Genomic DNA, 25,264 nt, shown 5'->3' with positions numbered 1-25,264 from the left:
ACGCTCATGACGAGCCCAGCTCGTCATGTAACATGCGCTTTCGCAAAATCCAGCGTACGGGGGGGAATCATGCCGCACGCATGCGGTTAAAGCCCTGGAGAAAGAGTCAAACCACTCAGAAGACGGGAGACAATGTCAGGGAAGTTTGATGAAAAATCTCCCCCCGACAGGACAGGAGCACTTTCTTCAAAAATGTAATACTGGGTAGGACACGGTCACAGTTATCTGACCTGCATTCTTTTACTTTACAGAAACAACTCCCAAAGCTGGAGTTTCTGGGGAAAAAAGGGTAAATGGCCCTGAAGACCTACATTTTCTCCAAGTGAGAGGAAGCCACAGGTCCTTCCCCCCACCCCCAGGCAAGAAAAATGAATGTCGGTAGCCCCACACAGAACAGCGCAGAACTTCAGATGCCAGTGGCCCTCTGGAAGAAGGACCGCTGGCTAAGGTTTACTATGAGGGCCCAGCTGGGGCTCCATCATCAGAAACATTTCCACATCTCTAGATGAGTAGTGGAACCAAGGGTTTGGCGAACTGGGCTATCTGCTGGTTTACAGGGATTTCACACTTCTACTAAACCCTAAATGGCCACGTAAACGCATATTTTGAGCCCTCCTTCACAGCCCCATATTCAGATGACACCGGACGACGTCAAATTATTCCTTCTCCAACCATGTACATGGATGTTAATAAAGTAGCTTTGAACTTGGGCTGGTATTCCACTTACAGTTTTAAAAGGTATGCAGGCAAATTTCTGCGTGGGTCATTTCACTCACTGTACCACATTGCAGGTTGAGAACCGTGAAACAGATGAGGATTACATTACCCCAAAAATAAATATATATATATATATATATATATATATATATATATATATATATATATATATATATATTCTTTCCAATAGTTGCTAAGTTGGAAGGTCACTCACGAGGGGGTTAACACACACTTGCCGCCGGCAGCAACACAACAGCCTGCAGCACATCCGTCCATTTGCATGCCAAACGCGTTTCGGGCGTCATCCCGCCCTTGATCACTGGCTGTACAACGAGAAACAGAGGCTGATTGTATGCACATGATTTATTGAGAAACACGTCCCACCCATGTGGGTGTGGCAAAGTTGCATTCTGGTCTTAGCAGTCCATTGCCCAAACTTCGATCGTGCTAAAACCCCAGTGGGCACCTCTGATTAATCGTTGTTTATCAATGTCTTACCCCAGTGGGTGGAAGGAGATGTCATGCAACGCCCTCATGCTGCCAATATATACCAACGGCTCAGGCCCCCCTCGTTCTGTTTACTGCACAAGATGCTGAGCAGTGTAGATCCACTAGTTTCAGCGGCGGGACCTTCCGCGACCGGACTAGCCGCATTAAATTCTTTCCAATAGTTGCCAAGTTGGAAGGTCATTCACGAGGGGGTTAACACACACTTGCCGCCGGCAGCAACACAACAGCCTGCAGCACATCCGTCCATTTGCATGCCAAACGCGTTTCGGGCGTCATCCCGCCCTTGATCACTGGCTGTACAACGAGAAACAGAGGCGGATTGTATGCACATGATTTATTGAGTAACACGTCCCACCCATGTGGGTGTGGCAAAGTTGCATTCTGGTCTTAGCAGTCCATTGCCCAAACTTCGATCGTGCTTAAACCCCAGTGGGCACCTCTGATTAATCGTTGTTTATCAATGTCTTACCCCAGTGGGTGGAAGGAGATGTCATGCAACGCCCTCATGCTGCCAATATATACCAACGGCTCAGGCCCCCCTCGTTCTGTTTACTGCACAAGATGCTGAGCAGTGTAGATCCACTAGTTTCAGCGGCGGGACCTTCCGCGACCGGACTAGCCGCATTAAATTCTTTCCAATAGTTGCCAAGTTGGAAGGTCACTCACGAGGGGGTTAACACACACTTGCCGCCAGCAGCAACACAACAGCCTGCAGCACATCCGTCCATTTGCATGCCAAACGCGTTTCGGGCGTCATCCCGCCCTTCATCACTGGCTGTACAACGAGAAACAGAGGCTGATTGTATGCACATGATTTATTGAGTAACACGTCCCACCCATGTGGGTGTGGCAAAGTTGCATTCTGGTCTTAGCAGTCCATTGCCCAAACTTCGATCGTGCTAAAACCCCAGTGGGCACCTCTGATTAATCGTTGTTTATCAATGTCTTACCCCAGTGGGTGGAAGGAGATGTCATGCAACGCCCTCATGCAGCCAATATATACCAACGGCTCAGGCCCCCCTCGTTCTGTTTACTGCACAAGATGCTGAGCAGTGTAGATCCACTAGTTTCAGCGGCGGGACCTTCCGCGACCGGACTAGCCGCATTAAATTCTTTCCAATAGTTGCCAAGTTGGAAGGTCACTCACGAGGGGGTTAACACACACTTGCCGCCGGCAGCAACACAACAGCCTGCAGCACATCCGTCCATTTGCATGCCAAACGCGTTTCGGGCGTCATCCCGCCCTTGATCACTGGCTGTACAACGAGAAACAGAGGCTGATTGTATGCACATGATTTATTGAGTAACACGTCCCACCCATGTGGGTGTGGCAAAGTTGCATTCTGGTCTTAGCAGTCCATTGCCCAAACTTCGATCGTGCTTAAACCCCAGTGGGCACCTCTGATTAATCGTTGTTTATCAATGTCTTACCCCAGTGGGTGGAAGGAGATGTCATGCAACGCCCTCATGCTGCCAATATATACCAACGGCTCAGGCCCCCCTCGTTCTGTTTACTGCACAAGATGCTGAGCAGTGTAGATCCACTAGTTTCAGCGGCGGGACCTTCCGCGACCGGACTAGCCGCATTAAATTCTTTCCAATAGTTGCCAAGTTGTAAGGTCACACACGAGGGGGTTAACACACACTTGCTGCCGGCAGCAACACAACAGCCTGCAGCACATCCGTCCATTTGAATGCCAAACGCGTTTCGGGCGTCATCTCGCCCTTGATCACTGGCTGTACAACGAGAAACAGAGGCTGATTGTATGCACATGATTTATTGAGTAACACGTCCCACCCATGTGGGTGTGGCAAAGTTGCATTCTGGTCTTAGCAGTCCATTGCCCAAACTTCGATCGTGCTAAAACCCCAGTGGGCACCTCTGATTAATCGTTGTTTATCAATGTCTTACCCCAGTGGGTGGAAGGAGATGTCATGCAACGCCCTCATGCTGCCAATATATACCAACGGCTCAGGCCCCCCTCGTTCTGTTTACTGCACAAGATGCTGAGCAGTGTAGATCCACTAGTTTCAGCGGCGGGACCTTCCGCGACCGGACTAGCCGCATTAAATTCTTTCCAATAGTTGCCAAGTTGGAAGGTCACTCACGAGGGGGTTAACACACACTTGCCGCCGGCAGCAACACAACAGCCTGCAGCACATCCGTCCATTTGCATGCCAAACGCGTTTCGGGCGTCATCCCGCCCTTGATCACTGGCTGTACAACGAGAAACAGAGGCTGATTGTATGCACATGATTTATTGAGTAACACGTCCCACCCATGTGGGTGTGGCAAAGTTGCATTCTGGTCTTAGCAGTCCATTGCCCAAACTTCGATCGTGCTAAAACCCCAGTGGGCACCTCTGATTAATCGTTGTTTATCAATGTCTTACCCCAGTGGGTGGAAGGAGATGTCATGCAACGCCCTCATGCTGCCAATATATACCAACGGCTCAGGCCCCCCTCGTTCTGTTTACTGCACAAGATGGTGAGCAGTGTAGATCCACTAGTTTCAGCGGCGGGACCTTCCGCGACCGGACTAGCCGCATTAAATTCTTTCCAATAGTTGCCAAGTTGGAAGGTCACTCACGAGGGGGTTAACACACACTTGCCGCCGGCAGCAACACAACAGCCTGCAGCACATCCGTCCATTTGCATGCCAAACGCGTTTCGGGCGTCATCCCGCCCTTGATCACTGGCTGTACAACGAGAAACAGAGGCTGATTGTATGCACATGATTTATTGAGTAACACGTCCCACCCATGTGGGTGTGGCAAAGTTGCATTCTGGTCTTAGCAGTCCATTGCCCAAACTTCGATCATGCTAAAACCCCAGTGGGCACCTCTGATTAATCGTTGTTTATCAATGTCTTACCCCAGTGGGTGGAAGGAGATGTCATGCAACGCCCTCATGCTGCCAATATATACCAACGGCTCAGGCCCCCCTCGTTCTGTTTACTGCACAAGATGCTGAGCAGTGTAGATCCACTAGTTTCAGCGGCGGGACCTTCCGCGACCGGACTAGCCGCATTAAATTCTTTCCAATAGTTGCCAAGTTGGAAGGTCACTCACGAGGGGGTTAACACACACTTGCCGCCGGCAGCAACACAACAGCCTGCAGCACATCCGGAGTTCGTGTGTGGCTGCTTCCTAATGGGTCCCCTCACTGTGTTGGATTTATAGACGGCCGCCCGGTCGTGGAAGCTGCCCGCTGTTGTCACAGAACCAGCCCTCTTCACTACGGGGGGCAAGTGGACACGAACGTTCTTAAGGATATTGCAGGGGTTGCCCTTTTGAACACTCTATTAAGAACTGGAAGCAAGGCAGGGAAACAATCGAGATGTGCCTTCATTCCCACTTGGTTTGAAATTTGGATCCATTTCGCCAGGATTAATCCCTACCTGACACGGACTACAGATCCCACAAACGCCACTGATTGCTAACGCCCAGGGGGCGGGGACTGATTATGTAAGGGGAGAGTTCTGGCTGATGACGAATATGCCACTGAAGAAGAGAGCTCGTCTCTCGAAATGCATTTGGCAGCTGATTTACTTTGAAGATCGTCACCTTTGAATTCCTGCTGGCAGGTTCTTGATAAATAAAGAGTTCACTACGGAGTTCGTGTGTGGCTGCTTCCTAATGGGTCCCCTCACTGTGTTGGATTTATAGACGGCCGCCCGGTCGTGGAAGCTGCCCGCTGTTGTCACAGAACCAGCCCTCTTCACTACGGGGGGCAAGTGGACACGAACGTTCTTAAGGATATTGCAGGGGTTGCCCTTTTGAACACTCTATTAAGAACTGGAAGCAAGGCAGGGAAACAATCGAGATGTGCCTTCATTCCCACTTGGTTTGAAATTTGTATCCATTTCGCCAGGATTAATCCCTACCTGACACGGACTACAGATCCCACAAACGCCACTGATTGCTAATGCCCAGGGGGCGGGGACTGATTATGTAAGGGGAGAGTTCTGGCTGATGACGAATATGCCACTGAAGAAGAGAGCTCGTCTCTCGAAATGCATTTGGCAGCTGATTTACTTTGAAGATCGTCACCTTTGAATTCCTGCTGGCAGGTTCTTGAAAAATAAAGAGTTCACTACGGAGTTCGTGTGTGGCTGCTTCCTAATGGGTCCCCTCACTGTGTTGGATTTATAGACGGCCGCCCGGTCGTGGAAGCTGCCCGCTGTTGTCACAGAACCAGCCCTCTTCACTACGGGGGGCAAGTGGACACGAACGTTCTTAAGGATATTGCAGGGGTTGCCCTTTTGAACACTCTATTAAGAACTGGAAGCAAGGCAGGGAAACAATCGAGATGTGCCTTCATTCCCACTTGGTTTGAAATTTGGATCCATTTCTCCAGGATTAATCCCTACCTGACACGGACTACAGATCCCACAAACGCCACTGATTGCTAACGCCCAGGGGGCGGGGACTGATTATGTAAGGGGAGAGTTCTGGCTGATGACGAATATGCCACTGAAGAAGAGAGCTCGTCTCTCGAAATGCATTTGGCAGCTGATTTACTTTGAAGATCGTCACCTTTGAATTCCTGCTGGCAGGTTCTTGAAAAATAAAGAGTTCACTACGGAGTTCGTGTGTGGCTGCTTCCTAATGGGTCCCCTCACTGTGTTGGATTTATAGACGGCCGCCCGGTCGTGGAAGCTGCCCGCTGTTGTCACAGAACCAGCCCTCTTCACTACGGGGGGCAAGTGGACACGAACGTTCTTAAGGATATTGCAGGGGTTGCCCTTTTGAACACTCTATTAAGAACTGGAAGCAAGGCAGGGAAACAATCGAGATGTGCCTTCATTCCCACTTGGTTTGAAATTTGGATCCATTTCGCCAGGATTAATCCCTACCTGACACGGACTACAGATCCCACAAACGCCACTGATTGCTAACGCCCAGGGGGCGGGGACTGATTATGTAAGGGGAGAGTTCTGGCTGATGACGAATATGCCACTGAAGAAGAGAGCTCGTCTCTCGAAATGCATTTGGCAGCTGATTTACTTTGAAGATCGTCACCTTTGAATTCCTGCTGGCAGGTTCTTGAAAAATAAAGAGTTCACTACGGAGTTCGTGTGTGGCTGCTTCCTAATGGGTCCCCTCACTGTGTTGGATTTATAGACGGCCGCCCGGTCGTGGAAGCTGCCCGCTGTTGTCACAGAACCAGCCCTCTTCACTACGGGGGGCAAGTGGACACGAACGTTCTTAAGGATATTGCAGGGGTTGCCCTTTTGAACACTCTATTAAGAACTGGAAGCAAGGCAGGGAAACAATCGAGATGTGCCTTCATTCCCACTTGGTTTGAAATTTGGATCCATTTCGCCAGGATTAATCCCTACCTGACACGGACTACAGATCCCACAAACGCCACTGATTGCTAACGCCCAGGGGGCGGGGACTGATTATGTAAGGGGAGAGTTCTGGCTGATGACGAATATGCCACTGAAGAAGAGAGCTCGTCTCTCGAAATGCATTTGGCAGCTGATTTACTTTGAAGATCGTCACCTTTGAATTCCTGCTGGCAGGTTCTTGAAAAATAAAGAGTTCACTACGGAGTTCGTGTGTGGCTGCTTCCTAATGGGTCCCCTCACTGTGTTGGATTTATAGACGGCCGCCCGGTCGTGGAAGCTGCCCGCTGTTGTCACAGAACCAGCCCTCTTCACTACGGGGGGCAAGTGGACACGAACGTTCTTAAGGATATTGCAGGGGTTGCCCTTTTGAACACTCTATTAAGAACTGGAAGCAAGGCAGGGAAACAATCGAGATGTGCCTTTATTCCCACTTGGTTTGAAATTTGGATCCATTTCGCCAGGATTAATCCCTACCTGACACGGACTACAGATCCCACAAACGCCACTGATTGCTAACGCCCAGGGGGCGGGGACTGATTATGTAAGGGGAGAGTTCTGGCTGATGACGAATATGCCACTGAAGAAGAGAGCTCGTCTCTCGAAATGCATTTGGCAGCTGATTTACTTTGAAGATCGTCACCTTTGAATTCCTGCTGGCAGGTTCTTGAAAAATAAAGAGTTCACTACGGAGTTCGTGTGTGGCTGCTTCCTAATGGGTCCCCTCACTGTGTTGGATATATATATATATATATATATATATATATATATATATATATATATATATATATATATATACACATATATATGAATAGTTGGGTTATGGGTGGTTGGCACTCTACCACTTCTTAAAATTAAATTTTAAAAAAGGCAGGGGAACGGGGTGGAGGGGGAGGGGCGCAGACCCAATAAAATGTAACAAAAACAGTTTGCACTTGCCCGCAAAACAAATGTGTTGTCACTCTCCTCGAAAACCATACTGAGTGATGGAGAATGGCGGCACGAAAAAGGTAGCAGTGGGGAGAAAGGGAAATGTGTGCACAATGAATTCACCATGGGACAGCCAAGTGGAAGAACATGCAGCAGTAAATGCCCTGAAGTGAAATGACTTAGAATTATTTTTAAAAATATACATTTTTAAAATCCATTACAGTTTCCTCACCTGTTGGCCCGTGATCAAGAGCGCGGTGACGCTCGAAACGCGTTGGGTAACTTATTGAAGGTTGCAGAGGATTCAAATGCTGTCACTGCTGCCTGCCATTAAAAGCTGTTTCAACTTCTCTGTGTGTGGTGTCACCAACTGGGGCAACCTTTATCTTTGGAATTTTAGCGGCCGGCTCGGTCGCGGTGACACCCTGCTGCGTGTCTGCAGATCGGGTGTTTGGTAATCACCGAGCACTGGGGAACGGAGAAGGCTGCATGGCAGGATGTTTAAAAGTCAGTGCAACAGAGTTTGTTTTCCTTTGCAAGCCGCTGGAACATTTTTTCAGGACACTCGAGAACAAAACGGCACCCACTTGCGAAAAACTACGAAGACAAGCATGCCCCGGGGCACATGCCCAGAGGGGCGGGCCTTACAATGATTGAAAAAAGCCTGCCTGTTTGTTTCCTCACCTGTTGGCCCGTGATCAAGAGCGCGGTGACGCTCGAAACGCGTTGGGTAACTTATTGAAGGTTGCAGAGGATTCAAATGCTGTCACTGCTGCCTGCCATTAAAAGCTGTTTCAACTTCTCTGTGTGTGGTGTCACCAACTGGGGCAACCTTTATCTTTGGAATATATATATATATATATATATATATATATATATATATATATATATATATATATATATATATATATATATATATATATATACACACACACATATATATGAATAGTTGGGTTATGGGTGGTTGGCACTCTACCACTTCTTAAAATTAAATTTTAAAAAAGGCAGGGGAACGGGGTGGAGGGGGAGGGGCGCAGGCCCAATAAAATGTAACAAAAACAGTTTGCACTTGCCCGCAAAACAAATGTGTTGTCACTCTCCTCGAAAACCATACTGAGTGATGGAGAATGGCGGCACGAAAAAGGTAGCAGTGGGGAGAAAGGGAAATGTGTGCACAATGAATTCACCATGGGACAGCCAAGTGGAAGAACATGCGGCAGTAAATGCCCTGAAGTGAAATGACTTAGAATTATTTTTAAAAATATACATTTTTAAAATCCATTACAGTTTTAAGCACATTTAAATTAGCCTGTAACATTTATATCCCTAAACATGCATTTTTGCAAACATATGCAAAGGACATTAAAACACTAAAAGTAATAAAAAGGCAAAACTGCCACCAGCAAAAGGTGGAGTGCATGTGTTTAGAAAAAAAAATAAGTAACAAATGTACCCATTTCAAAACGTATTTAAAATTATGAAATGAAAGCAGACATTAGCCTTTAATTCCTGGCGCAAAATTAGATTACTTTTCAGCCAGATGTGCACTATTTTTTACCCTCAGCTGCACCATCACAGTCCTTCTGCCCAACAAGACTAACCTCCCGCAACTCCCGCAATGACATCACCAGCTCATCACCACCACTGCGTAAACCGCAACAACCATGCAATCTATTCACTTAGGAGCTCTACTGGATCCCTGCCCACGCTTCATCCTCACCAATGCCCTGGAACCCATCTGCATACACCTGACCCTGATGCTCAACAACTACATCAGCACAGCCACTTTCCCCAGATGCATGGAATTACGCCATCATCCTCCCCCTTCTGAAGAAACCCTCAGCTAACTTAAAGACACTGGCTAACCAACTAATCTCCTTGCTGCCCTACTATGCCAAAGTTCTGGAGAAAGTCACCAACAAACGATAGGTTGATCACATTAAGAACAATCAATTCTGACCCCACCCACTCTGGATGCAGACCAAACTACAGCACCAATACCACGTTCATTGCTACCAGACACGTCATCCATTATGGACAGAGGAGACAACACAGCTCTTATACTGCTCTCCTTATCTGCCACCTTCAACAAAGTTGCCCGCCCTCATTCAACGCTTCAATGAAGCAGGCATATAAGAGCTCGCTCTCTACCGGCTCACTGGACACACCCATACGGACAAGCCGGCTCCCTACACCTTGGCCACTGCCAGTCTCATCTGCAGAGTATCTCAAATATCACCTCTCAGCCCCACGCTGTTCAACGCCTACATGGCACCACTCACCGATCCCCCAGAAAAAACATCATGCCAATTACACCCAGCCAATCCTTTCCCTTTCCGATGGTTCCTCCAAAACCCAGTAAAACTTCACCTCCTACATGTCAGAAGTCATCAGCTGAATGAAGACCAACTAACACTAAAACTAATCACATACAAAACAGAAGTGGTAGCATTTGGCAAGAATGACTCTCTATGGAACTCTACCTGGTGGCCAACAGACCTCAGACCTAGACCCTTTTCGGTCAACCAAGCCAAGAACCTAGACATAGTGGTTAACAACCAACTCTCAATAACCAACCAAGTCAACATGCTCACTTCCTTCTGTCTCTACACCCTAAAAATCCTCCCAAAAATCCTCAAGTGGCTTCCCAATCAACACATGCAGAAGTGTCACCCAGGCCATTACTACCAACAAACTGGCCTACAGCAATGCTGCCCAACTGACCAGAATACTTAAGGTGATACCTAGCACAGAGGCCAGACTCCCTCCCCTTACACATATCACCTCACTCGTCAAAGAGCTCCACTAATTCCCAAGTCCACAAACACGCAATCTACAAGCTCTTCACACTCGCAAGTACAAAGCCCTGCACAATATAGGTCCTACTTACCGCAACAGCCTTATCTATTTTCAGACCCAGACCAGAAACCCCATCTCTGCTGGCCTGCTAACTGCACACATCCCGCATCTGCAGAGATAGCAGTCGCGCTTTCTCGTACCTCGCATCCAAAGCCTTGAACAACCTCCCCCCACACATCTCAGCCACCTCCTTAATCCTTGTGTTCCACAAGAAACTGATGACTTGGCTCTTCTCCTATATCACAGACTCGGTTAGCACAGTAACCTCTTTATCCAGCGCAAAGATACCCTCTGGGTCAGATGTGCGCTCTACAGACAGTAATGACATAACATGTGCAAGAGCAAAATGCCATCTCTTACAGTAAAGAGGGCCAATGGCTGAAGTGTACTGACCCTCTTTCCCATGCTGTAGGCTGTGGTGAGTGGTAGGAAGTTGCGAGTTACACTTCCACAGATAAAAGGATGAAGAGGGTTGACAGAAAGCCTCTTTGTGTACAGATGAATGGGATTTAGTAGGAATTTTTGTAAAGCATTAAACCGGAAATATAAATACAGCTGTGGCTACCACAGAACTAAAAGGACTGGAGGAAAGTAGATTAAACAAATAATTTCATAATCATAAAAAGGATCTGGTGTATTCGTTTGGGGGCAGTGATTTTGGGCTTTGGTTTCACCAAGAGGCAAATTTCTGGTTGTAAATCTAGACCTGCGAGATTAAGTCTTTATGGTACACAAATGTGAACCAGCTGAAAAACACCTAAGATGTGGGCTAAACTGACTGTGAACCACAAACGTGAAATACATTTTTTTTTAAAGATAATAATGTCTAGCACCTGTGAACTAAATATTTTACACACCTCTTTCTTGCGGCATTGGCGACTGGCTCAGGGCAGGATGGGAGTTGGATTCGGACTGCACGTTTGGTGTCTGAGGTGGCATCTGGCTTCCTGGAAAAGACACAGACATAAGACAGGAAAACTGAGTTAATTATATTAACTAACGAAACAAACTTATTTTTCACTTTCTAAAATTAGGAGATCGCTTACACTGTTCAGTTTGCGTTATACAATGTTGTCAGTACAATAGAAGAGTGCAAAATGCTTTGTGGAGTTCTCAATCTATCCAACACGACCCAATAATTTACAGCAAATACTTCATCATAAATGCCAGCATCATTTTAATCATGTTAGCACCCCCTGCCGACTCAATAACCAAAACACAGCTTTTTAATGGTATCTGTAATAAATGCACTGTCTTTACACCACCCTACCCGCAGGCTATACGACTTTCAAAAACATTGCATGTGAAACATGTCATCACTACAGAACTGGCCAATTCCAAAAGAGTTGTGCTTAGAGGATGGATGTTGCTGCGCTGTAATGGGCAACTGCACATTTATATATCCAGAAATAGCACCTGGTTACAGAACACCACAGGGAGCTGTGTATGACAGTAAACTTTGGCAACCACTTATCGATGTGGTGGTGTAAACATTCAAATTAGTGGTGTTCAATCTGTTTTCATATATCCATATCAACAGGCAGCTGACAGCTGAACCAATAACCAGCGAGAGTGTGAGTGTGTGTTTGTGTGTGTGAGTAGTCAATGACAAAAAAAAGTTAAAGGGACGTTAAAGTTAGCGGACAATGGCAGTTATAACATGTTCAATCTGAAAAAACACAAAAATCCGTCAGTTATAGTTCAGAGCGCTAACTGTAACTTGCTCCCCCCACCATGCACTGCTTATTACCTCCCATATTACATCACTTATGACAGAACTGAGGGGCTGTGCACAGGATATCATCGTGTCAAATTTGGCTTAAGGGGGCTAGGAAGTGTACACCCTATGAAAGGGTGGTGCAGAGGGTGAACACAGTGCGCAACAGATACTTGCCATCCCCAATGTTGTTGGTTCTTTATGAGAGGTCAGTTAGCAACAAAGGGTTCGGTACAAGGTGATGGCTGTGATAAGCAGGGTGTTAGACCTGTCATCCTGAGGGTGATCGACTCCCAAACGTTTTGCTTGCTTAATTGCTCTTTTTTGTCTATCATTTTGTTGGCTATAGGACTCCAAACACTTTACCACTGCTGACCAGTGCTGTTTTGTTCATAGTAATATAATCTATTTTTCTAATCCTGTGTGGAGTATTTATGTGTTGTTTTTATTGTGTTAGTGTGCGTGTTTTAAGAGTGTATGTGTTTTAAGAGTGTGTGTGTGTTTTAAGAGTGTGTGTGTGTGTTAAAAGAGTGTGTGTGTGTTAAAAGAGTGTGTGTGTGTTAAAAGTGTGTGTGTTAAAAGTGTGTGTTAAAAGTGTGTGTGTGTGTGTTAAAAGTGTGTGTGTTAAGACTGTTTGTGTGTTAAGAGTGTGAGTGTGTGTGTTAAGAGTGTGTGTGTGTGTTAAGAGTGTGTGTGTGTGTGTGTGTTAAGAGTTTGCATGCTAGTGTGTGTGGTTGAGTTAGTGTGTTTTAGAGTGTGTGTGTTTTGCACAAATACTTTACACATCGCCTCTTTAGATAAGCCTGACTGCTGTGTGACAAGCTGCCATAGGATGAGCATAGGTTATCTTTTAGTGTGCATCTAGGTTACCCTTACTAGAGTGGTGGTTCCTGCTTGTAACATGTGCATACTCAGACATTGAGAAACCCTATTCCTAACATAGGGTCTTGGCGACATAAGGGGGCTTAGGTGTATTACGGAGTTGGCTCGCTGTGAAGGGTTGTGTACAGGGTGCAAACAATGAACAGTACATGTGCGATTGTTGGTTCCCCATAAGAGGTCAGCTATCAGTGGAGGCACCAGTACAGGACACAACCTATGCGTAATATGTACTTTGCCATCTACTCCTCATTGGATGGCCAATAGTGTATTGAAGGGGTGGGTTTGCCATGAACAATTCTTTAGTGGGATAAGCCAGTTCGTAGAAGAGGCTTAGCCATCTAAGAGGCCTTGAGTGTATAGAGGGAGTGGGTTATCCGTGAACAGTTGTGTGTATGACGAAATCTGAGCAAAGTAGCAGCATAGCCTCTTAAACAGTCTTATTTGTCTTTGCAGAGTGGGCCCTCCATGAAGAGCTGAGCACAGGATGAAGGCTATGCGTAGTAGGAGCTTGGCTACTTAAGGAGGCTTGGGTGTTTTGAGGGCTTGCAAGGCTCTCCATAACTGTAAGAAGGTAAGGGTACGGCCCTTATATCTTGCTTTTTCAGTTTCAAGACATGAGGACAATTAATGGTCCCATAATGGCAACTGCAACATAATGGTGGTCAGCCAATCAGACTATTTGGCCCCGAAGGACCAAGATGGCTGACTGAGAAAAAGCCTTCTTGGCCAATCAGATCACTATTCTTTTTTTAAATTAACAGACTGTAGGAGTACTGCAGGACCAACCACCCAGATATCACTACATTTTGAACCCTAAATTCTCTAAAACGGCAGAATGGATTTAGAATAACCAAAAAAAGCATGCTTTCTGAGAAAAGGTCTAGCTTTCTTCTACCAAATTTGGTGTAATTCTATTCAGCCACTTTTTTAAAACTCATCTTAAATCTTATGGGAAACTGCATGGGGAAAGCATGTTTTGGGACCCCACTCCTTCCTTCTTCTCCGTTCCTCGCTTGACCGATTATCCAAAACTTTACAGGAAGGAGCGGAGGTAGATTAACTTTTCTGGGGGTTATTTTGTGACAATTCATCAAACGGCGCTAGATTTATTAGCAAAACAAAAAATGCTCTTCCAATGGAAACTCTGGCCTAGCTATAAGTACACAGCTGTGACTGCCACTGTGTAATATACATTACCACAACAAAGTGAGAGGCTCAGTTGGAAATGCCTTGTGCTCTTCTAAGCTACTGATCAAAGGGAGACGAGCCACTGAAAGTTAGAGCCAAAAGCCTGGCGCTGCTTGAGGTCCTCTTGAAATTATTAGAGCCCAAAAGATGTCAACTTTCGGGAGAGATGATATGGCTTGGTAGCTACGGCTGTGGACCATGCAACAAGGGGAATCAGTTTGGAATCCTGGCCTTGGCTGAGCATCCTGCAAATCTCATAATGAAGGAAAAAAGCACTCTTATTCTTGAGCAAGGTTTGTGCTACATAAAACTACCAAAAACAAAATGTAGATTCTGCCTGTCACCCACATTATACACCTATCCACCAGAAAATAAAGAACAACGCATTAACCTTTGATGTCAAAGGGGATACCCAGCTAGGAGCAGAATTGTTCAGTGTGTAACTGGAAAACCTGGGCTCTATCCAGGCTTCCCCGCTTGACACAATTGTGTGATCCCAGGCAAATACTTTATTGTACAGTCTCCTTTTTATTCAGTATGTGGGCTACTACAAGGTGCAAGACCAAATAACTTGCCACTTAGTTAGCTTCTAATATTGTCATCAGGGACAGGAATGTTTCTCAGTGCATATATATAAAATCTACCTTTTAATAAATACTTGCCAATGCAGAGATATAATCTAATGTACTATTGGGTCTGGTGGATTAGTAGACTAATGCGTCTACTGTAGGGGCTTGAGTTTTGACCTCATGATCCCAGGTACAAATCTAGCGGGTGTACTCAACCTTTCAACCTTCCTAAGTCGATAAAATGAGAACCATTGAGTTGGGTAAGAATAAACATCAGTTATTCAGCACCAAGATGCCCACAGGTGAGAACTTGTGCTTTACAAATACACGTTATGTTATGATATTGGGAAATGCTACATGTTTTAAAGAAGTACACTTTTCTGAATTTTGATGATGCTTTATCATATTCCAACCTGATGTTAGTGGCATGATTTACATGTCAAAAATGTATCAAGGCTCAGCGGGTGCAAGAGCTCTTAGAGTCAGAGCTGACTCTTGGCTCGGCTCTCCCTGTTAATTTGCTGCCAACGACCAACACTACTACCTATACATAAAGAGGTCTTGAATAGGTACAAGACCCTTTTTGAAGTAATGGAAAAGTCTGAAATAGAAATAAGCGCAACAAGTCACAGCCTTCAATATTTACAACATTAGCCAAAAATTGAAATGCAATTCTGAAACACCTGCTAGCCACACTGGTAAAAACGGCAGCCACTGCCTTCCGGCAGTCCTGAAGGTCGGCAGGTAGCTTACATTTTAACGCTATGAAAAATCAGCATCTCAATTAATCAATAATATTTGAAGAATGAAAACTGTTGTGTGCTGTAAATCATTGCCATTAAGATGCGCCCAAGTTCGATGTCCAATGATAAAAGTAATCCGGGTAAAAGTCGAGAATACAAGCGGGTAGACAGCCTCTACCCACTCTTTTCACAGGATGGGTGCTGACTTCCTTGCCAAAAGGTTCGGCCCAACAGAAGTATGCTAAACTTGTCCCGGTGTAATTTTCAGACATCAGGACACATTCAGCAGCACCTGCACATTGTTTGCTTTGTTCCAAGGAGCAACGTGCAGACGGGGAGGGGACTGATCAGATTCCAGCTGGGCCCATAACAAATGCTGAAGTTAAGGGGCCTTCAGGCCTCCTTTTGTTCAGGTATCTTTGCTGGGGAGTTTTCAAGTATCTCACAGATAAATACAATGGAGGGGAAACTAACAGCTTATCATTTCACAGGTACGTAAAAGAGGCCTGCTTTTGAGTTTGTTCAGTCTGAAAATATCAGAATGTGCATGCACTCCAAGAATGTCAGATGAGTTGGTCCGCACGAAGCATTTACACAAAGAAAAAATTAAATACCACTATTTTGGGTCATTTCTTTTATAGCGTTATAGTGCTACTTATCCCTATGCAGGGTGTCAGAGTGGTTTACATTACACATACACATTGACATTAAATCATACAAGTGTGTAAATCAATGTACAGAGTGTGTTAAATACAGTGAGGGCTCCAAGCTGTACCAGCTGCATTCCCTCCTTAGCTCACTGTGCTCTATTGGAAGGATAACAATTTATGAACTGCAAGTAGTAGTAAAAGGATCTCTGTGTTAAAAGCAGCAACCCACTTACCCATAAAAATAAAAGTCTGTGTGTTACATAATGTGCTTTGCAGAAGCCATATTAACCCTCTATGCTACTTTGATTCAAAACCGGGACTAGACAAAACACAGACTTCTCCAGCAAATACGTAAACCTCCAGTTATCTCCCCATTATTATTATTCCCTGAGATTTAGTCGGCAAACATCTTTGCAATAAGTGCCTTAACCCCAATAAAGCAGAACAGTTTTACTGCCACGTTTCTCCTGATTGTAAATGTCTTTGTTGCACATAAAAAAAAAACAGGACCATATTTATCAAAACATCAGGCACCCCAACACAGCACACCACCTTGCTGCACTCCGCTGCTTGAAAGGGCAGGAATGAGTCTCTTAACATTACATGGTACTTTCCTGCTCTCTGTATGCGGTGGCGCACAAACCAGGCATCGGTGTAAGTGTGCTTGCGTTGTAGGCAGGATTTTTTTTGCTGCAGGAAAGGGCACCTTCATGCACAAAAACAATCCTCAGAGGCAGTTTCCTCTCTCTAAACATGTTGCAGAATGCAGCACACTTAGTAGAGGAAACAACGAGGAGAAATAAAGATATTTCTACTCGTTCCAGGGCTGGGGGCGTGGTGTACAATTCTGACGCATTACCAGGTCTACCAATGTTGATAAATCTGGGAATGAGTTAGAATCCATGGGTGGATTCATGCTAACACCCACGCACCACCCATGGCACACTTCCCTGTCACAGAGTAACGCAAAGCAGTGATTTGCGCTACCTTGCATTACTCTAGAATTATCGAACCACTCATGGCCATGCAAGGTGGCCTTGCACGGCTTGCTAAACCTTAGTTAAGTTTTGCGTTACTATGGTGCACCCTCGCGTGGCGCAGGGGTGACGCAAAACCATGATAAATGTGGGCGCAAATGTATACATTGAGGCCCAAATTTTGCATTGGGGTTGCGTCACTTTTTGGCAGAACCAGGACGCAAAATCGAATTTATTAAATATTGCAATGAGCTCAAATGTACTCATGAAAGAACTGCTGAACATATGTGTGAGGACTTAAGTTCTGATGTCACTTCTTGTGATGTCACATCCTGTGAGGCCATTTCCATTGATGCCATGTGCGATGTCACGTGTTGTGATGTCATGCACTGTGATGTCACATGCAATTATGTCACTTGTGTACTGCATACCTTTTTTGAAGACTTGGGCCCTGAAAGTAATTCAGTGTAAGGCCTATTAAAAGCTTAACCGGACACGGTTCAGCATGTTTGATGACACAGATAGAAAGCTCAAGTCAAGTATTCAGCACAAAAGCACCAGGTGATGATTTCGTCAGAAGCAGACAGGGGATGCTGTAGGATCAGTGACAGGCCTGCCGTGGTGAAACCACTAAGAATAAACTTGATGCTTCCTGGCTTCCTCCCCACTAAACCCCATGAGGGAGCCTGTCTCCATTCCAACCTATGATGGGCGCATTTGTGTCATTAGCAGTAATCAGCCAGGCCTTTGCCTTCTCAGGACAGGCCTGCTCTTTTAGTAATCAGCAATGCGTTTTGCAGCACTCAGCACGAAAACATAGGTTTCAACTGCCTAAACCGAATGATAACAAAAATGTTCGGCTTCTATGCATAGAGTTCGAGTTCCACCGCCACCAGAATTAGTGAATTCGGTACCATATTGGAGCACCCCAAGTCCCAATACCAAGGCGTGCTTACTAAACTAGCAACATCCCTCCAGGTCCTTATGGACACTATCCAGTCCTGAACTTTTCATCGACAAATCTTGGAGTTTAGGTATTATAGTCTAATTAGTTCAATAGAAGCAAAACAAGACCTATGCACCGAATGCATTTGGCTCAAATACTGAGGTAAGGAATAGGAAACGGTGTAAGAAATGACATGGCGGATGTGGTCATCCAGGCACCTATGTTCACCACAGATATAATTTAGTCAGCGTGGAGGGCGGGTTCATTCTAGTCGCTAGGCTTAAGGGAACGCAGAATTCTCGATGCGGAGTGTAGTCATATCAGACAGTTCAGTGGATCTAAGGCAATGAGCAGGCTAGCACGAGAGACTACACCCCAGTGGCTCAAGACTGTAAAGAAACAGCTATTTGACGTTCACACACATGTACTATCTGCCCCGGGCATCACTGTCAGACTGTAATTAGTAGAAAACAAATGCCAAAATTGAAGAACATGTTTGCTGGAAAGCAGCCCCAGCTTCATAGCATACCAACACGATGCTCTATAAGCCCTGGAGAAAATTATAAAAAAAGATGATATAGAAACAACTGAAAAACTCATGTAACATCCAAAAATCATTTGATTTCATTCCCGAATGGCATTTATTTATCTGGCATGTTTTCATTCACTCCCTCAAGTTATGAAGAATCCAGCTTCACGTCCACACACTAAAGAGGGTTTTGTTTGGTCGACATCTCATTTTTTGCACAAGCACATGGGAGGGAGTGAATCGCCTGTGCTGGGCATGGTAAGCCACAAACACGGAAGGGAGGGAGCCTACAGGAAGGGGACGGAGTCACAAGGAGCATCAATAGCGGCTATGAACCGCATGTCTTCCAATGGGCATGAATTGTTTATAACAAACTCTCATTTCAACACAAAGAGGGTGGCCAGGGAAGGCCAACGAGACATGAATGGATCCACACTAGCCACTCGTAGTGGAAAGGGCGCATGGAGCCCTAGTGAGGGGACTGCCTCCAGAAGCCCCTCACCCCAACTCTAATAGTTTGGATCCTAAACTCCAAATATAGGGAAGGAATCCTTAAAGCTGCCAGGGAAGTGGAAAACTGAATTTTGAAAATCGCAATATAAGAGTATATTCGGATTATACAAAAAGTGCAGTTGCAAAGAAAGTCACATTTGGCAGTGAAGCATAAGCTACGATCACTGGACCTATAGTATTTGTTGCTCTTCCCAGCCAGGCTGAGGCATTAGACATTGCAAAAGCCACTTCTTTGATCAACCAGAATAAGTGCAGAGTTGGCTAGAAATATGGGACAAAGTGTCCTCGATAAACAGCAGTGAGACCCGGTCCGGCACAGGAGATCTGGATTCAAGACGGTAAGTAGGCAGGACAGACCATCTCAAAGGCAGCAGGACATGGATGCTGCTGAAAGATCAGATAGCTCTCCAAGAGATTTATGGGCAATGTCCAGCCAGGAGGTGGACGGAACAGAACCTAGTCCAATGGATGATGAGTTAGGGGTGGGCTGTGTTGGGAAGCACCGCTGCTTGGAAAGACTACACTCTTTTCATGGTGTTCTGGGAAACTTTGAATGGGCCAACAACAGAGGCATTATAGTATGTATGTATCGGTTTCTTGCCGTCCCTAGATATAAAGAGCATAATGAGGTGCTGGATGGAGGCTGTTTTGAAAATACTAGAGCTGACTGTATGAATCTGAGTGCCAGCACTTGTATGAACGGAGCAGTGGTATTTGATTCTCCAGTAATGCAATGTGGGACGAAGCCATGTATGCGCCCAAGAGCTTAACCCCTTCGATGCTCATGACGAGCTGGGCTCGTCATGAGGTAGCCTCCTCGCACGCTCATGACGAGCCCAGCTCGTCATGTAAAGTGCGCTTTTGAAAAAGTCAGCGCAGCAGCAGAATTCCAACCGCACGCATGCGGTTAAGTAGGATATTAGGCTTGCATAATAGCTCTGGCCAGGGGCACTCCTTACAGAGGATTGCCTTGAGGCAGACAGGAGCGGCCCGCAATTAGTTTTGATGGGTATGTTGAGTTTCAATTAGGTACAGGGTGGGGAAGGGTGGCACACGGTCACTTGACATGTTCAAGGGACTTGGTGACACACCTGGTTGGAGCAGCAGCTGGGGGTTTCTGAATTTGCCCTTGGAGAGGGGAAGGTGGGATGTAGTTCCTCGGTTGGATGAAGCATGATTTTTTGGCTTAGTCTATATGACAAGAAACATGATCAGGGACGGGATGTGAGTCACAGTAATACAGAGAGAGAATGATGGGAAGATGGAGGATGTAGAAAGGCTACCTGGACAGATGTTTGGATCTCAGGTATGCAAAGAGTGTTAATGTCAGGTGTCTTAATAGCTGCCCTAAGAGATACAGAGTGCACTCCATCCTTCGAAAGTATAAAGTGCAGCTATCAATGTGGCAGGAGACGCATTTACTATTGTTAGAAGTAGATGTGTAGGTAAAAACTGGAAGAGCACATGTTTGCTGCCATTTATTCAAACTATGCTCGAGAAGTGTTGATTTGGATAGCAGCTGGGACCCTCTTTCACAGATACGAAAAAACTGTAGACCCGATGGGATGATATATAGCGGTGGATGGTCTCTTTGGGGGCTTAGACACATGACTAGTTAGCGTGTAAGGCTGTAATGTTGACAAGATGCTCTTTCCTGAAATAGCAACAATAATAGCCCCTTTATGACCAGAATGTTTTGGGTGGATACTTTTAGTAGTGTTTTAAACTGGCATTTAAATAAACCCCCAGCCAGGGCATATTAATATTATTCTAGTATGCATAGGGTCTGTAGTAGACTGGACAGAGTTAGGGTGTAGAGAATACGTTGCAATGTACGGGAAGCCTTTGTATTTGACCACGCACCTTTGATTCTAGCCCTGAGGTCTTGTCACCTGAGAACGTGTGTACCATTGTGGTCAATGCATACAGAGGTCCTGATGGATGAGGAATTTGTGTGCCTTATGAAGGAATTCACCAGTTTTTTTCATAATCATGCATTCACAGACCTGACAGTCATGTAGAGGGAAGCATAAAGAGTTGCCATTAGGGTGAATGTATGGCTCAACTGTGCGGGATGGAACTGCAATAGGAGAGGACACCGGGGAGCTGAAGAAAATACAGACACAGTGAGACAAATGAGGAGACCACATCCCGATATGTGTGCATACTTATAAGGTGATTCAGTAATGGATCGTTTGCCATGCCAAAAATTACACTGATAATAATGATGGCTGGTACCCCAAGTTGTCCATGATTGTAGTGTGGTCTTTGGTTTTAGCTAGGATTTACCTAACCACTGGTGATGCACTATGTTATAGGCAAGTAGAGCCAATGACACTTAATAAAGCTTTTCGATATAATGTTGCACATGAAAAAGGGTCTTTAGCAGTACTCGGCCCATGTCACAGTAGAGGCTGCCGTTTGTGGGCTAATGTACTGAGACGCATAGAAAACACCGGAATGAGATTAGATAACTACACACATGCACAACAAAGGCGGAAATGGTTTAGGGAAGAGGATATGGCTGGGCACATGCTTTTCTGAATGTTAAAGAGGTAAAGACAACGAACACCAATACGGAGGCTGCGGAGTGAAGAAGGGCATGATATAATTGCAAGGGGCAGAATTAATGAAGAATGCAGGGAGAATTTGAGAGAGGGTTTTGGCCTGCCCCTAGTGGACCATATTGAGGCATATTTCCACTGTAAGGAACTGCCACACCTGACATCTTGTAGTAGAGGTGTTAAAGGAAGGTCTGGGCGGCATAAACTGGCAATTTGATTGACGGTGCAAGAATGTATGGGTTGTGGCACTACTTAAATAACCTGGGTAAGGCTGCTGTATACAGCACCCCGGGCCAGAGTGTGCACGGGGGATACTCTCAGACTTGTGAAATCTGGAAAGAGGGACCTGAAAAAATTGCCTACTTAAACTGCTGCTGTTTTTAGACTATGGTGGGTGCTCGACCTGATGATTATATGAATTCAGGCCATGGTGTATACTGTCTCACTGTATGCAGACAACGCACTTGTGTATCTAAAAGACCCGTTTAGGTCAGTGTCACAATTATTGGACGTGGTAGATAAGTTCATAAAAGTGTTGGGTATGCATAAAATTGCAGAAAAATATGGGTGTTCCTCCTGGGTCGCTGGAGGCATAGGAAACAGGATCTACCCAATGACAAGGACCTGGAATGGTGAAAGAACAGTTTTAGATATTTGGGGATGTGGGTGGCCAGAGGCCCTCACATCCAGCATACTGTTAACGTGGTGTAAGGTTTGAACGTATCAGTAGAGTTCTGGAAAACACTGCTCCTCTTGATTAAAAGGACTGCTGTGGCAAAGAGGGTTGTCCAGCACCAATGCGTGAATGTGATCCAGAACATGCTTTGTCCCACCCAACTGATACGTTTCGACAGCTAGATAGCCTGCTGTCTGGGAAGGTAAATGGAGTTGGGTAAAATTGGATACACAGAACCTCTCATGGTTGGAGCCGGGCTTAGGCCTAACGGATCTTTTCTTATACTATGCGGCTGCACAGCTACAACATACAGTACACTGGTTTGAGTAGGGCCCCACTTGGGAAAACCAAAGTTAGCAGGAATGTATGACCAGCATACACTCCCAGTACTGCTTATGATGGGGAGGGTGATCACGAGAGAAGCACCCCACTTGATCCGACAGACTGCGGAATTGTGGCACAGGGTGGTAATAAAGATGCTAAAGATACCACCACTTGCAATGAAAATGCCTCTGTGGACTGTCATGCCCTTCTGGGACATAGCGCGAGATGCATCTTTTACTAGCTGGTTAGAGGGAGGAAGTCTCATGGTGGTATACCTGTTCCTCTGTAACAGATTGCTGACATTCGAACAAACTAGGGAGCAATTTGGGGTTGGGGAGGGACAGTTCCACCGGTATGCTATATTAGCACACATGACACAGACGATCGGGAACATGATTCCTAAAGCCCGTCCAGAACAAGCGGTCCTGCTGATATTGCTGGATTTGGCAGGGTACAGGAGACTGAATACGGTTCTGTATGAAGCTCTAGTGCAGGACGGTGGGAATGTGGAATGAGCCTGAGAGCGTTGGACAGCTGACTGTCTGATGTGTGGATGCTGCCCAATGAGGAAAACCATGTAAACAAGTTAAAATTATATACCCCCAATGCTCGGTTTAAATTAGTACAATTTCACTTTCTTCACAAGACTTATCTTTTTTTATTTTTTACTTTGTTTATTGATTTAAATCATAGTCATACAGTACATGATTGAACGACATAGTACATATTCTCAGCCATAAGATCCTACAAAACAGTAATCACGAGTGCACCTTACACATCTTCTACAAGTTTCTCCTGTCTACGCATCTCCATTTCAACAGTAGGCGACACAAAAAGATCGCCCCTGTATTTATTCCACTTTGACCACTTCATGTCCCATTTCTTGGGGCATCCCCGAGCCTTTTATACCTCTGTCTCCGCCAGCATACATATGTTCATTTCTGTAACCCACAGGGTGGTCACAAGACTTACCTTAAGTCCTGGAAATTATCCTTGATTTACCCAGGCAGGTCTTCTGCATGTGGCAAGTTTTGTTACCTCAGACATGGGGGTGTTGGAGTGTGGCTGCTTTCTGGAAAGAGGAGGTGAATGCTCAGAACATGTCGCATTGGTTTGACCATAGATACATCTATTAAGAATTGTCTGCTTGGGTTATGGACCAAGCAAAATCAATGTAAAATAAATTTCCAGTTCTGAGCATTGGAAACGATCTTGGCAAAATGATGGTACCCCCCGGGAGCTCCCAGAGTGGCACATTGACAAAAAGACCTGCTGGGCTGGACTCTAACTGATGAAAAGTATATTAAAATACCCAGAGATTAAAAAGTGTTGGACAACCTGCTGATTGAGAAGCGATGCTAGTTAAGTTGTCTGAATCCCCAGATACCACCTTGAACATAGAAGGCCTGCATCATATGGGTGAAAATGAGAGGGCGGAGGTCTTGTAAGCCCCTGGTTTTGAATTTGCATTCTTAGTGTGAAAATGATGTTTCCAAATTGTCCATGTAATATATATTAAGAGGTGACATGGTACTGTCTTTGACTGTGGTGTTAACGTTTTTATTGAACAATGTTTACAGGAAAAATTAATATACAAATTGAAAATGTAATCCAATGAAGTGACTGAGCATGAACATCCATTTGCCCCTTTAGTGCACGTAATGTGTATTTTAAGAGATGACCTCCCGGGTGATGCGGGCAGACATCTGCATTGTCCTAAAATGATTGCATAGCCTCCTGTAGTCTCCAAGCATAAGCTACAAAGGACCATCGTTTGAACAGCTCAACTGCAGACATTAATGCTGGCGTCTTTCCTGTCCTTAAAAAGCCATGCATTGATGTATAATTAAGAACTGTACTAGGACTAAAAAATGGAAGAGAATATGGAGTAAATGGAATAACTTCAGAGGAGGTATTTGCGCTCCTTCAGTAATAGGTCCAGTCTAAGAAGATGAGGATTAACAGGAGAATTATTGATACACTATGCATTCTAAACTGTAACCCAAATGTGTGATCTACTTACGTTCTCGATAGTATGTGATGGAATCCACTATAATATGACTACGATATGCTGTAAATGTATACACTGCAAAGTCTTATCTATAATAAAAATGTTTAAAAAAATGTTTTTTTTAAAAGAACTGTACTAGGAACTGATCCTTTTGTTCCTCAGTCGTGATGTTTTCCTAACATTTATGTTTTCCGATGCAAATGGCGTAGCAATGTACATTGAAGGTTGTGTGTGTGTCTAGGAGGAGGAGTGTGTGTCTTATTACTGCGTTCAATGCCGCTTGGTATAAGGTTTTAGCCATTTTAAGAGTAATTCAACTATTGGGTTCAGTTATCTATGGTGCTTGTATCAACACAGGAGTAACTGGGAAATAATAGTGTGCAATCATACTAACCTTCGCTCGAGACCCATGAATGAGCGCTATTTGAACTTTTGGGGATTTTACTTTGGACAGTTCGGTTCTACCCATGCCGTAGCTCCTATCGCTCCACCCAGTTGCCAAAATACAGATTCACATAGCATCAATGTACAGGTGTGTCCTGAAACTCAACAACAGCTTTTAATAGTTCACTGAGGACCAAAAGCAGTTATTTTGCTGCACCTTGA

At 45.2% G+C, this 25,264-nt stretch overlaps 1 protein-coding gene across 4 annotated transcripts in view; it reads right to left on the bottom strand.

The window, feature by feature from the left end:
• Positions 1–25,264, bottom strand: part of ARID1B (AT-rich interaction domain 1B) — an 807,447-nt gene that overhangs the window by 167,978 nt on the left and 614,205 nt on the right. For all 4 annotated transcript variants that reach the window (XM_078648614.1, XM_078648616.1, XM_078648615.1 and 1 more), the window contains one exon: positions 11,227–11,316. In XM_078648614.1, the coding sequence (XP_078504740.1) occupies positions 11,227–11,316 (90 nt within the window). The remainder of the gene's footprint in view (positions 1–11,226; positions 11,317–25,264) is intronic.

Source organism: Lissotriton helveticus, chromosome 6 (genome assembly GCF_964261635.1).
Source record: "Lissotriton helveticus chromosome 6, aLisHel1.1, whole genome shotgun sequence".
Taxonomy (NCBI): Eukaryota; Metazoa; Chordata; class Amphibia; order Caudata; family Salamandridae; genus Lissotriton; species Lissotriton helveticus.
This window is presented reverse-complemented; position numbering and strand designations above follow the sequence as displayed.